Source organism: Bison bison, unplaced genomic scaffold (genome assembly GCF_000754665.1).
Source record: "Bison bison bison isolate TAMUID 2011002044 unplaced genomic scaffold, Bison_UMD1.0 scf7180017864180, whole genome shotgun sequence".
NCBI classification, from domain to species: domain Eukaryota; kingdom Metazoa; phylum Chordata; class Mammalia; order Artiodactyla; family Bovidae; genus Bison; species Bison bison.
Genome location: NW_011494752.1, coordinates 52,362 through 67,020, shown reverse-complemented (window position 1 = coordinate 67,020; position 14,659 = coordinate 52,362). Strand labels below are relative to the sequence as shown.

Here is a 14,659-nt window from a genome sequence, read left to right as displayed (position 1 = left end):
AAATTTTTTATTTTTGGTTGCACTGGGGTTTTGTTGCTGCGTGGGGGCTGTCTCTGTTTCCAGGGGGCTACTCTTGGTTGCACAGGCTTCTCATTGCAGTGGCTTCTCTTGTTGCAGTGCACAGGCTCTAGGCATGGGCATGGTAGTTGTGGCACACAGGCTTAGTTGCCCCATGGCATTGTGGGATCTTCCCGGACCAGGAATTGAACCTGTGCCCTGTGCATTGGCAGGTGGATTCTTATCCATTGTACCAGGGAAGTCCCTCTTCCTGTGTTTTTTGGTATGATGTTTTCTTTTAATTAATATTTTTCTTTGAAATAGCAGGAGGGTTTACTCTTATGCTACATTGTTCTTCTGGCTGAGACTGCGCAAAGCTCAGAGTTCTTCAGACAAAGCCTGACCAGTACTACATTGTTCTAGCAAATGTTGATCTACTCATTCTTCTGACAAAGGATGGTCAACTTCTAGTTCTGACAAGGACTGGTAACTTTTCTAGGTTGCTTCCTGAATCTTTCCTCTTTAGCTAATTAGAGATATTTCAAATGATCAGAATATAAATCTGTAAATTGAGATTCCTTTGAGGTTTAAGCCTTCATCTTCTGCCATAGCAATTTCTTACTATGTTGCTGACTTTTTAGTTTTCTTCAAAATGTAAAGCTTTCCCTTGCTAGGAAAGGAGCTTTCCTTGTGAACTTTCCCCACAGAGGTCTATAGATGATTGGTGGTTAGGTCACCACGTTTTCTGTTTCAGGTTCTTATTTCTGAATCCGACCGGTAAAACTCATTTGCCGTATGTCCCAAAACTCCTTATTCGCCACCTTGCTGCTGACCTCACCCTGGCCACATATTTAAAGTTTTATTAGAACACAGTCATGCCCGTTCATCGTGTTTTGTCTCTGGCTACCTTTGTGCCACAATGGCGGAGTTGAGTAGTTGTAGCAGAAATTGAATGGCCTACAAGCCTAAAATATTTATTATATGGCCCTTTAAGAAAGTTTGTTGAACAACAAGAACCTCCTGTATAGCACGGAGAACTATATTCAATGTCTTATAGTAACCTATTATGGGCAAGAAACTTGAAAAAGTGTGTGTGTATATGTATTGCAATCACTTTGCTCTACACCTGACCTGAGTCATTGTAAATCCACTATACTTCAGTTAAAGAAAAAAAAGAAATTTTGCTGTTCCCTGACCTAAGATAAGAGCTTTCAGATGTTTTGGCCACAGAGTGCTGTTTCTAAGTGGAATCTTAAGAAGTCTAATGTGTGAAAATAGATAAAAGAACAGTTCTTGTCACTGGGTAACAAGTAGGAAGAGCTAGAACCCCACAGACTTGACCGTTAATCTCTCCTTGGATGCTGGAGTACCTTCTTGAAACCTCAAATGCTCCTTGAAGTAGAGTTTTTTAAAAATAGAGTGTTTGAGAAGATTCTCTTCAAAAAGAGGTGACCACTTAAGCATGCTTCCCAAAATACTATTCTTAGTGGAAAGGTAAAGACTTAACTATGGGACGTAAGTTTAACCTTTCTGAGTCTTAAAATTGACTTTTGTAAAGTTGAGACTAGAATCCGTAAATGGAGTCCTACATTATAAACCAGTTAACAGATGGTAACTGGACAAAGGTGGTGATCATTTCACAGTGTATTCCAATGTCAAATCGTTATGTTGTCCACCTGAAACTAATGTTATGTCAGTTACACTTAAATTTTTAAAAATTAAACAACACAATTAATGAAACCCAGTTAATGAAAACATCTCAACTAATGAAGAGCTACACTAAAAACTTCGTTTTTAACAAAACCATTCCTAGTTAACATTCTTGGCAAAGAAACAGCAGGCTGAGCGTTAGCATATTTGTCATTTGACCTAACTTAAAAAAGCATGAATCCTTGGGGGTTTATCACACTACTCCTTCTACTTCTGTGTATGTTTGAAAATTTTCACAATTAAAAAGTTTGAAAAAACACTCTCCCCCCACCAAAAAAGAAAGAAACCATTTTGAGGAATAGGTGTAGTCTGGGAAATCAGCAGACAGTTTACCTCTAAGATAAAAGAATATTAAAAAAAATTACAGATATACAGAGAAGCATAAATCGTGATATTTTCCAGCAAATGTTCCCATACCTTTTCTGTTTTTGTGGCTTTGAATTTTTATTTAGGAAAAGAATCACATAATATTGTTTTTATTTCATAACTTATGCTCTCAGATGGCAGTTAAGCAGGGAAACCAACTGCAGATGCAAGTCCATGAAGGGTGTCGTGTTGGCGAAGAAGCCCCACCTCCCACTGGAACAGAAAAACGACTAGTTGCTAGGACAGGAAAGAAGCCACTTGCACATTATTCTTCACTGGTGAGAGTCTTGGGGTCAGACATGAAGACCCCAGAGGATCCTGCAACGCAGGTACGAAGGGAACGACCTATGTCCATGATTTTTCTGACCTGTGTTTCATTGTCTCTGGTCTAAGATTTGAGCTGTTCTTCAGAGGTTTGGGAGTTAATTGTGACCGTCTCTCTGACTTTTTGAACTGGTAACAGTGGTTACTTCTGGAGAGGACCATGAATAGGGTGACATTTTTCTTATACTTTTTCATGCTCATTTTTAAAACTATACGTTAATATTATTTGACAAAAGAAACCTCAAAATAATACATTATAGGACAATTACTTTAAACAGAAGAAAAAAAGTATCTTGGATTTGTGTTTATTTGCAGCAGCTTCCACCTGCTCCACATAATCCAGACCAGCCTCAAGACAAGCCCCCTGACTGGTTCACAAGCTACCTAGAGACAGTGAGTGTTCTTTCCAGCTTGGGTTTAGCAGCAGTGTTGGCACAGATGGATTGTTGACGAGATAGAAAGATAGTTCCAGAGGGCTGCTGCCTCTGGTGCAGGTGAATGAAGAATGGTAGCTAATAATTTCCAAACTACTGCAGTTCTAGTCAAGAAAGTTCCTGGCTTTTGCAGTGATGTACTAGAAAAGGGGTGAGTTTAAGGATGTAAGGGAAAGAGACAAATTTCTGTCCTTGAGAAGGAAGTGTTAAAAATTTATTCATCAAAGGGCTTCTTGATATTTGCTTTGAAGCCACTTTAGCTGTGGAAGGATTAGACTTTTTTTTTGCTATGTTTCTGTCCATTCATTCTGTATCTATTATCTGATTATTGTGTTCTTATACCAGAGATGGTGAGGTTTCAGGTTTATTTTATATTTTCGTGCCTTTTTCCAGTCTTGGAACTGAGAGAATTCCGCCCCCTCCCTTCCCCCTGCTTTTTCTGTATTCTAGTTCAGAGAGCAAGTGGTTAAAGAAACGGTTGAAAAGCTTGAACAGAAATTACATGAGAAGCTTGTCCTCCAGCATCCATCCTTAGGTTCGTGTCCCTCAGAAGTTTCAATGCCTGTTTCAGAGGAAACACTGTTTTTGCCAGAAAACCAGTTCAGCTGGCATATTGCTTGTAGCAGCTGCCAAAGGAGTATCGTGGGTGTGCGCTACCAGTGCAGGTAAAGCAATAGCTTGGGAATGAACACCCCTTAGAGCGGGAGGTTCTAATGTTCTGGGGGATAAAGGGTGTACTTACTCTGAGCATCAGACACAGCAGCTCTATATTGAAAACAAGCTACTCTTCACCCACAAGAGAAAATAACTATTTGAAGAGTGAATAATTAGATTGCTGTGTTCAGGTATACATTTGAATTGAGACAGCCAGACAGAATTAAGTTCCCCAAAACGAAATTGGATCCCCAAGGGTTGTCTCCCTATTCCAAACATTTTCATATCTTTCCTCCCATTGATTGTTCTTTGAAGTAGGTGTAGATGAAGTGTCACCATCTTCACTGATTCATGAGGATTGAGACATGGCATGAGTGGGTGGCATGCTCAGGCTCCCACCTCAGTGGTGATAGAGCAAATATATGGAAGTCTGGGTCCTTATCTTCTGACCTCAGGTCCTTCCCACTGTGCCATTCCTTTCCTCACAGCCTCTGCCCATCCTACAATATCTGCGAAGATTGTGAATCAGGGCCGTATACCCATGACTCCAATCATGTCCTGCTGAAGTTGCGGAGACCTGTTGTGGGTTCTTCTGAACCATTTTCTCACTCGAGGTTCTCTACTCCTCGTCTTCCTGCTGCTCTGGAACAGGCCAGGTAAAACCATATATATATGGGGTGTTTGTTCTCTGGTTGGCTTCTTGGTTTTGGTGACAGGGTGGGATCACAAAACTAAACAGTCTCCTGGACTTCCCTTGCAGTCCATCCATTGGTTAGGACTCTGCACATCCATTGCAGGGAACATAGGTTTGATCCCTGGTTGAGGAACTGAGCTCCCACGAGCCATGTGGCACAGCCATAAAAAGACCAAAGAATCTCCTTAGTTCCAGCTCCTTTCCAGTTGATGTGCGGTGACAGGGATAATTATCCAGAGCTAATGAGATGGAAACCAGAACTGCAGAAAGAAATTAAGAAACTAAACTAGAAGCAGACGCTGATGAAGACCACAGGTGGCTCAGAATAACTTCAAGGTTTATTTGTGAGATTTGTATTTTAAGACTTTTTTTTTTTTTAATCTCACAGGCTCCAGAAGCAAGTTGATAAGAACTTTCTTAAAGCAGAAAAGCAAAGGTTGCGAGCTGAGAAGAAACAGCGTAAAGCAGAGGTCAAGGAACTTAAAAAGCAGCTTAAACTCCACAGGAAGATTCATCTATGGAATTCGCTTCATGGGCTGCAGAACCCCAAATCTCCTTTGGGTCGACCCGAGAGCCTGCTGCAGTCAAACACCCCGATGTAAGCCCAGGGCCAGGGCGGGAGCCAGAGCTTTAGGTCCAGCCATCTAAAACTGGAACTTAAGCCAACTTCTGTTTTATTTATTATTGCTAACTCCTAACACTCAAACCCTTAAAACTTCCCATTTTCTGATCTTTGTGTTCTTAAAGGGTGGTTTGCTAGTTATCTTTGACACTTCCTTTGTTGGCTTCTTCAGAAAAACAGAAACCAGTAAGGTTCAGAAACTGGTGTAATCTCTTTTTACTGGAAACAGTCTGGATTTGAAGCAAAAGGAACAAATGTTTTAAGAGCCCAGCTCTCTAGTTGTGGTATTTATGGACCCTTTCAGTTATCCTCACCATAGCTTTTTAACTTAGGAGTTAGGTCCCCTTGTTTTGTTCTTTCAGCTGTGCCATAGGGGAGGTAGGATCTTAGTCCACTGACCAGTGATCAGACCCGTACTCCCTACAGTGGAAGCATGGAGTCCTAACCACTAGACTGCCAGGGAATTCCTTGGGTCAGCTTGTTTTCTTAAAAAATGTTAATAGTTTGTTCTTGTTGTTGTTGGAGGGTTTTTTGCACCACATGAAGCTATCGGGTTCTTAGTTCCCAGACCAGGGATCGAACCGAGGCCCTCAGCAGTGAAAGCAACGAATTCTAACCACTGGACCGTAAGGGAATTCCCATTATAAAGCAGATGCACTAGTATGCCCTCCAGGGTCATGGTCTGCATATTGAACCACATATTGGATATTCAGAATACATCACACCCAACACAAGTAGTTAAATATCTAAATTTCTGTTCAGGCTCCCTCTGCAACCCTGTGCCCCTGTCATGCCAACACTCAGTGCAGCGTTTGTGGATGAGAATTTGCCTGATGGGACTCATCTCCAGCCAGGAACCAAGTTTATCAAACACTGGAGGATGAAAAATACAGGAAATGTCAAGTGGAGCACAGACACAAAGGTAGTTTTCCCCACAAAGTGTGAATGTGAAGTGGTTGAAATGGCAGAGTGTTTAACTGACAGACTTTCTTTCTCCTGTTACTATTCTTTTCAGCTCAAGTTCATGTGGGGAAACCTGACTTTGGCTTCTACCGAAAAGAAGGATGTTTTGGTTCCCTGCCTAAAGGCTGGCCATGTGGGAGTCGTGTCTGTGGAGTTCATTGCCCCAACCTTGGAGGGGACATACACTTCCCATTGGCGTCTTTCTCACAAAGGCCAGCAGTTCGGGCCTCGGGTCTGGTGCAGCATCATAGTGGATCCTTTCCCCTCCACAGAGAGCCCAGATAACAGTGAAAAGAGCATGATCAGCTCAAGCAGAGGTGATGAAGTCCCCTGCCAGCAAGAGGTGAGCATTGGAAGGGCCTGTTCACAGCTGGTGGATCCTTCAGAAACCTGGAAAGGCCAGCTTCTTCCCTCCGCCCAAACACGTCAGTATGCTTATATTGGGCCTAGTCTTCTGGGACTTTGTGTGTCCTTCAAATCTGCGTGCAGGTGTCCCTCAGTGCTTAACCCTGGTTGTTACTTGGTGCACAGTTTTCTGATTTTTTTTTTTTGTCTGCACTGGCTCGTCGATGCTGCACAGGCTTTCACTAGTGCAGTGAGTGGGGGCTACTCTTTATTGCGGTGCACTCACTGCAGTGAGTTCTTTTGTTGTGGAACATGGGCTTCAGGAGTTTTGGGCACCAGTTTAGTGCTCCACGGCACGTGGGTTCTTCCAAGACCAGGGATCATACCTATGTCCCCTTTGTTGGCAGGTGGATTCTTAACCAGTGGACCACCAGGGAACCACATGTTGTTTTAAGGCAACTTCCCTATTTACTGCTTAAATTTAAGTTACCCAGTGATGATATTCTGGTTTTGACTATTGTTATTATGGTTAATCTAAGTTACTATCATTAGGGGAAGCTAGATAAAGGGGGTAATTAGTAAACTCTCTGTACTCTTTCGGAGAAGGCAATGGCACCCTACTCCAGTACTTTTGCCTAGACAGTCCCATGGACAGAGGAGCCTGGTAGGCTGCAGTCCATGGGGTCGCTAGAGTCGGACACGACTGAGCGACTTCACTTTGACTTTTCACTTTCCTGCACTGGAGAAGGAAATGGCAACCCACTCCAGTGTTCTTGCCTGGAGAATCCCAGGGATGGGGAAGCCTGGTGGGCTGCCGTCTATGGGGTCGCACAGAGTCGGACACGACTGAAGTGACTTAGCAGCAGCAGCAGCTGTACTCTTTTTGCAGCTTTTTCACAGAAAAGTGTGAAATTAAAACAAAAAGTTTTACTGTGTACAGTGCATTTGATTTTAGGGAGGCAGCCGTCAACTTGCTTTTTGAGTTCTGTTGAAGGCCAAAAATGTGTCCCAATGGTTTCTCTCCATAGGAAGCTTTTCTGGCTAAAGAAGAAATTCTGCCTGGTGAAACAACTGAGCAGACAGAAGGGCCAGGAACCCGCATCCCACAGAAGGCAAAGAATGCTCCCAGCAAGAGGGAGCTCTACATCCCATCTGTGGATCTTCTGACTGCCCAGGTGGAAGATTGAGCATTTTGAGGGGAAGGGACAGAAAGCCCTGGGGAACAAGTTCTTAACTTGTTGAAGGGAAGGGGGTAGAGCCGTCGATGGTTCCCAGGAACTTAGAGATAGACCACTCTAATCTAGTGAGATGCATCGAATGGCAAGATCATCCCAGTGGAAACAAGTTTCTAAATTAAATGTTTCCTCTTTGAATTGGGAACTTATCTTGTGGTTCCCACAACTTCCCCTTCGCTGCCTCTTCTTTCTGGCTAACTGGTTCTCCTTCACCCCCACTGCATCTGCTTTCTCTCCCAGTGGCTATTTGAATGTTTGGTTCCCATTAACTCTTCTTGTTCTCACTTGACTGAGATGAGGCATGAATTTGAACACGAGTTGAATCTAGGATGATGTGGAGCTCAGTGGCCTTTAACACAAAGCATGGCTCTAGCATGTGTTGCAAGTAGCCTAACATGCCCTCCCCCCCTTTTTTTTTCAGGATCTGCTGTCCTTTGAGCTACTGGATATAAATATTGTCCAAGAGTTGGAGAGAGTGCCCCACAACACTCCTGTGGGTAAGAATGTCACTTGGTCCACCTTGTTTATTAACAGGCCCAATAGTATTGCCCCCCTGACTCTGGTAGTTACTGTGTCATTCTGAGGTATTAGTAGGCAAGGATTTCTCCCACAATGTGATATTAAAACTGCACCCATGGGCCCATTTTCCTTCATTTCCCTGTTGTCTGTCAGAGGCAACAATACAAGTTTGTACAGAGTTTCCCCACCGTAAAGGGACCCTCTTCTCCATTTCTCCTAGGTGTTTGTGTCCCTTTGTTACTTTACATTCATGGTTCTGTGTCTTGGTCATGGTCTTCCAAAGCCAAACAACTGTTTATGATCCTTCCTGTGTTGATTGACCTGAGATACTTGTGTACTTGATGGTCTGGAAAAATTCTTTACAACAGGCCTTGGAGCATACCTGAGTTTATTTTAGTTCTGCAAGTGGCAGGAAACCTAGAAGCTGCTGCTTCTGGACACTGAGTATTGATGATGCAATGCTTTTTCCTGGTTGATGGTTCTCCTATCTTCATTCTCCAGATATGACTCCCTGCATGTCTCCTCTGCCACATGACAGTCCTTTAATAGAGAAGCCAGGCTTGGGGCAGATACAGGAAGAAAGTGAAGGGGCGGGATTTAAAGCACTTCCTGGTAAGGGGTTAAATATTTATAAAGTATTTGCATCCTCCCCTTCCATACCACGCCCTGTTGTTATCCATACCTTCTACTAACCTTACCTTGGTGTGTGAACGGGTTTTCCATAGGATCTGATATTTTGAAGTCTCACCTTCACATAGCACAGACAGCAGTTATTCCTTGGCATCGTATCAGCATGGGGACGTGACTGGAGAAAGCTCTGCAACACTTTAAACACCAAGTGCAGACAAAAGTTCTGTCCTTTCCAGATTCCACAGTGTCAGTAAAGAAAAAGGCTGAGAACGTTTCTTCCATGGAGGAACCAGAAGATGATTTGAGTGGGACCCAGTTCGTGTGTGAGACTGTCATCCGATCCCTTACGTTGGATGCCGCCCCAGATCACAAACCACCTTGGAGACAGAAGTCCCCGCAGAGTGAGTGTCCCTGAAATTCTCAGACCTCACCCCACCCCCACATCGGGGTGATGCCTGACTTGTGATTGCCAGACCTGAGCAGGTAGAAATGCTCTTCTTTAATGAGAGTGGAGACAGGGGATCTTTGTTAGAGGTTGGATCATGGTTGGTTTTTTAGACTCTACATGTGCATCAGGAGCAAGGCAGCTCCTATAATTCATTTCTGCACTTTCCCAGGGGCTGAATTACAGCTGTACGCCACAGAGGAACAGCAGCCAACTGTGCTGCCTGGGTTCTGCAGTAAGGAGTCTTCGTGTAAGTGGATGGAGCCCCTCAGCAGAGAACCCTCCCCTACGCTCCCACTCCCATCTCCAGTAGCTGAGTTGTCTCATTTCTCCAAGGGCAACAGTCAGGAAATAGTGGGCAGAAGCAGGAGCACCAAGCTTAAGTTTCTCAGGGTTAAATTCTGCTGTAATAAATTTCTTTGTGGCAGAATTTCTAGAGGTCAGATAGGCAGAAGCAATTTCATGTATTTCAGATACTATCCAAACACTCAAATTTTAAAACTATGTATTTAAAAAATCTATATGTATTTCCACACACACATTTGAGTACAAATGGATAACAAAAAAAGTCTAAACAAAGTCTAGAAGGACTTACACCAAAATGTTCACAGTAGTTGTCTCAATAAGATTATTGATAGTTTGTTGTTATTTTTTTTCTTAACTCATCCATGTTTTGCCAGTTTTCTGTCATGACTACTCATTACTTTGCAAAGAGGAGGAGGAAAGGAGTCAAAAGTACATAGTCCCTGCAGTACTTAGCACCAGATGTTTTCTCTTCTCATAGCCCTGTTAGCTAGTTTAGCAATTTCGATTTGAAACCATGCCAATATGATAGGGGCTTCTCTGATAGCTCAGTTGGTAAAGAATCCGCCTGCAATGCAGGGGACCCCCGGTTAGATCCTGGGTCGGGAAGATCCACTGGAGAAGGGATAGACTACCAACTCCAATATACTTGGTCTTCCCTTGTGGCTCAGCTGGTAAAGAATCCACCTGCAATGTGGGAGACCTGGGTTCAATCCCTGGGTTGGGAAGATCCCCTGGAATAAGGGAAAGGCTACCCACTCCAGTATTCTGGCCTGGAGAATGCCATGAATTGTATAGTCCTTGGGGTCGCTCTGACAGTTATGTTAGCTGTCACCTGAAGGGGAAAAGGAAAAGGGCCTCCTTGTTTTAAGGTTCATAGTGTTCTCAGAAGCTTTACTGTTTCTGCTGACCTTGTTTTTATGAACTTTGGTTCTTCGCAGCTTCAGACTTTGAATATGGCCCTCTGGCTTGTCCCTCTCCTCTGGCTTTCATAATTATAGCTCATGACCCACAAGGCTTGGTATGGGGCACGGTAAGCATGAGGGACTGTTCTTAGCTTGTACCTTAAAATTGGATGCTTTCACCCTTTAGTGAAATTTGCCTCACCTGAAGAGGGACCACTTGCAGACGAGAGGGAGGAGATTGTCCAAATTGCTGAAGAAGAGGCTGTTGTGGAGGAAGAGGATGAGCTCAAAGATGAAGTTCGGAGTCAGTCCTCTGCTTCTTCAGAGGACTATATCATCATCCTGCCTGAGTGCTTTGACACCAGCCGCCCCCTGGGGGACTCCATGTACAGCTCTGCGCTCTCACAGCCAGGCCTGGAGCGAGGGGCTGAAGGAGAGCCTGGGATTGAGGCTGGGCAGGAACCAGTTGAGGCTGGGGAGAGCCCCCCTGGAGGGGACAACCAGCCACAGGGGCACAACATCAATGACATCCTTATGACCTCACAGACTCTGGACACAGTGCCCCTAACCCCAGAGGTGGTGGGGCTTCCACCACAGCTGCCCAGGTACCATCTGTACCCCACTCTGCTGGGCTGTCCTTCAGAGGTGGAATAAAGAGAGAGGACTCAACCTGATCTCAAAACCTGTTTCTCTGTCAGCGGGGGCAATGGCGATTTCCCATAGTAAAGTCTGATGAATAAAAGTTGTACTTCCCAGTATTTGTGGATCCTGGATTTAAAGAAATACTTGCTTTAGTTAACCTTAATTAGCTGAGTAATTAGCAGGGGAGTGACCAGACTGCAGCCAGTCTTTTTAGCTTGACTGTGACTGAAGAGGAAAACAGAAGAGTGAGCTCTTCCCACCTGATCCCTAGATGCAGACACGTGCTCTGGATCAGCAGTGTGAAACCTCTGTAGAGAAGCTAGCTCTGCTGTGCGCTGTTTGCTGTTTCTCCACTGTTACCAGAGGTGCCTTCTCAACTTACTTTCAATATTATGTCTTTCTGAAAGGAGTCCTCCCAGTGCACAGCATCATGGTTCCCCAGGAGTGGATTTACCAGTTACCGCACCAGAAGTTTCTTCAGTCCCTGGTCAGATCAGAGAAGGTAATGACCTGCCTGAGCTTTCTCTCTGTGCTCTTTTTTCATGGAAACCAGGTATAAGTAGGCACTCTGTGGTTCTTGGCAGTTTTGCGAAACTTGCCCTTTGACTTTTTCTGTGCTCCTCCCTCCTACTCTTTTTGTTCTATCTTCTAGCTTAATATTTATTAGATGAGACCCCATAGAAGCTGGCATTGTGCTGTAGTGGAAAGAACACAGGTTTTGGAACCAGCCCAGTCTAGGTTCAGCCCCAGCTCTGCCTTTCCTCACTGTGTAACCTTGCAGTGGTTCAGCAGGTTGATAATACCTGAAGGTCTGTTTCCTCATCTACAAAATAGAATAGCACCTTGGAGTTGTGAGTAGACCCTCAAAGTGGCGTCCCTCTCTTCCTCAAAAAACAAAACCTGGACTTCGGGCGGCCCAATGATTTAAGACTCTGCATCCAATGCAGGGGGCACAGGTTGAATCTCTGATCAAGGAACTAAGAGCCCACATGGCATGTGGTGCGGCCAAAAAATTAAAGGCTTGAAATGTTGTGATCAGATTGTTACCTGCCTCAGAAATAGCCCTGCTGGGAGTTAGGAAATCCAAGGCATTTCTAGATGCTGCATCTAACCAACAGCTCTCTTGCTTTTAGAGCTCAGAGGCTCCTCAGGACTTGTAAACAGCAGACCGAAGAGCTATGACCACTCAAGGTAACTGGACCTTGCCTGTGTAGCCTCTTCTTCGAAGCAGGTGGATGTCCTAGCCTCTCAGAGCACGTGCCTCCTCCTCAGAGTGACGGAGGAAAGCCATCATCCCTTCTTGTTCTTATTTCTCTGGAAGCTCGTGAGCAACCCTGAACAGAGGGCTAACGTTGATGTTTAAGAGTGTTGCCAGTCCAGACGGAAGAAGCGCCCTAAGGTTCAATTCCTGCTTAGTAACAGAGGAGGGCAGGAAGGTCCAGCCCATTGTGCGTCTCGTAACTTGTTCTTAGACAAACCTGCCTCTCTGCTCCTAGTCGTCTCAAGGCGGTGTCAAGTTGGGCCCCTCCCCGTATACAGTGTTCAGAAAATCACATTTCCTTTGGGAGATGTTTCCTCTGAGATGGTAACTGAGCAGACACACTGCCAGTACCTCACTGCGCCCTTGACCACATTAATTTTCCACTGGGGCTGAAAGCTGGCATGCTAACCAGAGTGACATGTTTTCTGCAGTGCCCATATCTTGTAACAGTAAGAACTGAGCCCTATGTCAGACCTAGATTTGTAACTATAAAACTGATAGGAAAACAGTCACACACTCATTTTACATTTGATTTTCTTTCCTCCAGGAAATCTCATTTCCTTTCCAGAATGAGAACCCAGATTATCTTGTAGGAAGATAATAATTAGTGTTTCTTAGGGAGATAACTTGGCTTTCCTCCTCAGGCACCACCACCACCATCACGGGAACAGCATTGCTGGAGGACTGGTAAAGGGGGCTTTGTCTGTTGCTGCCTCTGCGTACAAGGCCTTGTTTGCTGGACCACCAGTCACCGCACAGGTCAGTGTATGTTTTATTTTCCTGAACCAAATCCAAGTCACTAGTGAAAACAGTGGCATCTGCCTGGGCTGGAGAGAGTCGCACATCATCATAGAAAGCATGAGCTTCAAGTTTAGTCTTCTTTTAATTGGAGGATAATTGCTTTACAATGTGTGTTGGATTCTGCCGTGTAGCAGCCAAGAATCAGCCATAAGTACATGTATGTCCCCTCTCTTGGACCTCCCTCCCATTCCCCCATCCCATCCTACGCTTCTAGGTTGTCACCAGGTTGAACTCCCTGTGCTATACAGCAGCTTCCCACTAGCTATGTATGTTTCTTAATATGATGACATACATGTTTCAGTGCTGCTCTCAATTTGTCTCACCCTCTCCTTCCATAAGTCTGTTCTCTGTGTCTGCGTCTCTGTTCCTGCCCTACACATAGGTTCATCAGTACCATCTTTCTAGAGTCCACATATATGTGTTAATATATGATATTTGTTTTCCTCTTTCTGACTTCACTCTGGATAACAGGCTCTAGGTTCATCCATCTCTCTAAAACTGCCTCAGATTCGTTCCTTTTTATGGCTCAGTAATTCCATTGGATATATGTATCACAAAACTTAGTCTTTGATTAAAACACAAAGACTTGGCCACTTTCCTCTTATATGACTTTGGCTAAGTTTAGAGAGGAAAGAAAAAAGACCTAATGTTTGTTGCAGACCTAGTATGTGTGTGGAGCTCTCCCAGGTGCTAGTGCTACAAGAGGAATCAGACACTAGTTCCTGCCCAAAGTGGTGGGAAACAAGTGAAGTAAACAGACGTTTGTCTATGAAACTTTTGAAAATTGCAAAGCACTATAGAATTTAAGGAATCTTTCATCTAATTAAAAAAAAACACACATTTATTGTGCAGTGTAAGATACTATGCCAGTTTTCTCAGACCGGTGGAACACCTTAATCTGATAATTGGCCCCACACTGCAGCACAGGAAGGCTTCCTGGTAGATGATGCCTGAAGTCATCCTAAAAGTGTTTGCTAGGAATCAGAGTCAGAAAGGGTAGACAGACAGTAGCTCTGGAAATGTGAGCCTGGAAGGTAAATTTGTTCTGAGAAGAGAAAGAAAAGAAAAGACCAGTGGTGTAGGTGGGATGCTGTGTTAAGTGATTTGGATTTTATTTTAGAACCTGTGGGCAGCCTCTGAAGGATTTTAGGGAAGTAATTAACATGATCAGATTTGTTCTTTGTAAGATCACTCCACTCCTCCATAGTGTGGAGGCTGAGGGAGCCTTAAGAAATCCAGCTGAGAATCCACGTGTAAGAAGAAAAGAAAGGTAGAAGAGAAATAGAAATGGCAGAACTTGGAGGCCATAAGGGTAGAAAGTTTCTGGTTTAGGTAGTCAGTGAAACATTCATTAAGAGAGGATATATAAGAAGGGTATATTTGGGCAGGAGGAAAAGAAAATCAAGTCGGTTTGGGACTGGTGTTGAATTTGAGACCCAGGTCAATTTATCCAGAGTATAGTTGGATTTATACATTTGAATTACAGAGAAAAGAAGTTTGGCCTGGAAATGAAGTCATTTATGTACAAGATATAACAGGAGCCACAGATTAGATAAAATTTTCCAGGAAGAATGGATAAAGGAAGGAGCAGCCTCTAAGGATCATGGAAAGAAAGAGTGCTCTGCAAAGAAGACTGAGAACTAGGAGGAGAATGAGGAAGGGAAGGGAGTTCTACGCTGGAGCTTAGGGAAGGGAGTTTTAATGAGGAGGGCATGGCCAGCAGTGTCAGGTGCTGCAGAGGAGTGTGAAGGAGCACAGAGGACTTGAAGAGTACAACTGTGCCTCACTTTCAGATAGCTGGACTATACA

General features: G+C 44.1%; 1 protein-coding gene across 2 annotated transcripts in view; it reads left to right on the top strand.

The window, feature by feature from the left end:
* Positions 1 to 14,659, top strand: part of NBR1 (neighbor of BRCA1 gene 1) — a 28,721-nt gene that overhangs the window by 10,552 nt on the left and 3,510 nt on the right. The window contains exons 6-21 of one of the 2 annotated variants that reach the window (XM_010842473.1): positions 2,208 to 2,402; positions 2,716 to 2,790; positions 3,282 to 3,496; positions 3,974 to 4,141; positions 4,568 to 4,777; positions 5,564 to 5,723; positions 5,817 to 6,107; positions 7,138 to 7,284; positions 7,766 to 7,841; positions 8,365 to 8,475; positions 8,730 to 8,894; positions 9,111 to 9,188; positions 10,334 to 10,751; positions 11,196 to 11,290; positions 11,922 to 11,979; positions 12,694 to 12,808. In XM_010842473.1, coding sequence (XP_010840775.1) covers positions 2,208 to 2,402; positions 2,716 to 2,790; positions 3,282 to 3,496; positions 3,974 to 4,141; positions 4,568 to 4,777; positions 5,564 to 5,723; positions 5,817 to 6,107; positions 7,138 to 7,284; positions 7,766 to 7,841; positions 8,365 to 8,475; positions 8,730 to 8,894; positions 9,111 to 9,188; positions 10,334 to 10,751; positions 11,196 to 11,290; positions 11,922 to 11,979; positions 12,694 to 12,808 — 2,577 coding nt within the window. Of the gene's footprint in view, positions 1 to 2,207; positions 2,403 to 2,712; positions 2,791 to 3,281; positions 3,497 to 3,973; positions 4,142 to 4,567; positions 4,778 to 5,563; positions 5,724 to 5,816; positions 6,108 to 7,137; positions 7,285 to 7,765; positions 7,842 to 8,364; positions 8,476 to 8,729; positions 8,895 to 9,110; positions 9,189 to 10,333; positions 10,752 to 11,195; positions 11,291 to 11,921; positions 11,980 to 12,693; positions 12,809 to 14,659 lie in introns of both variants that reach the window. The other variant, XM_010842472.1, reaches the window with a different exon arrangement.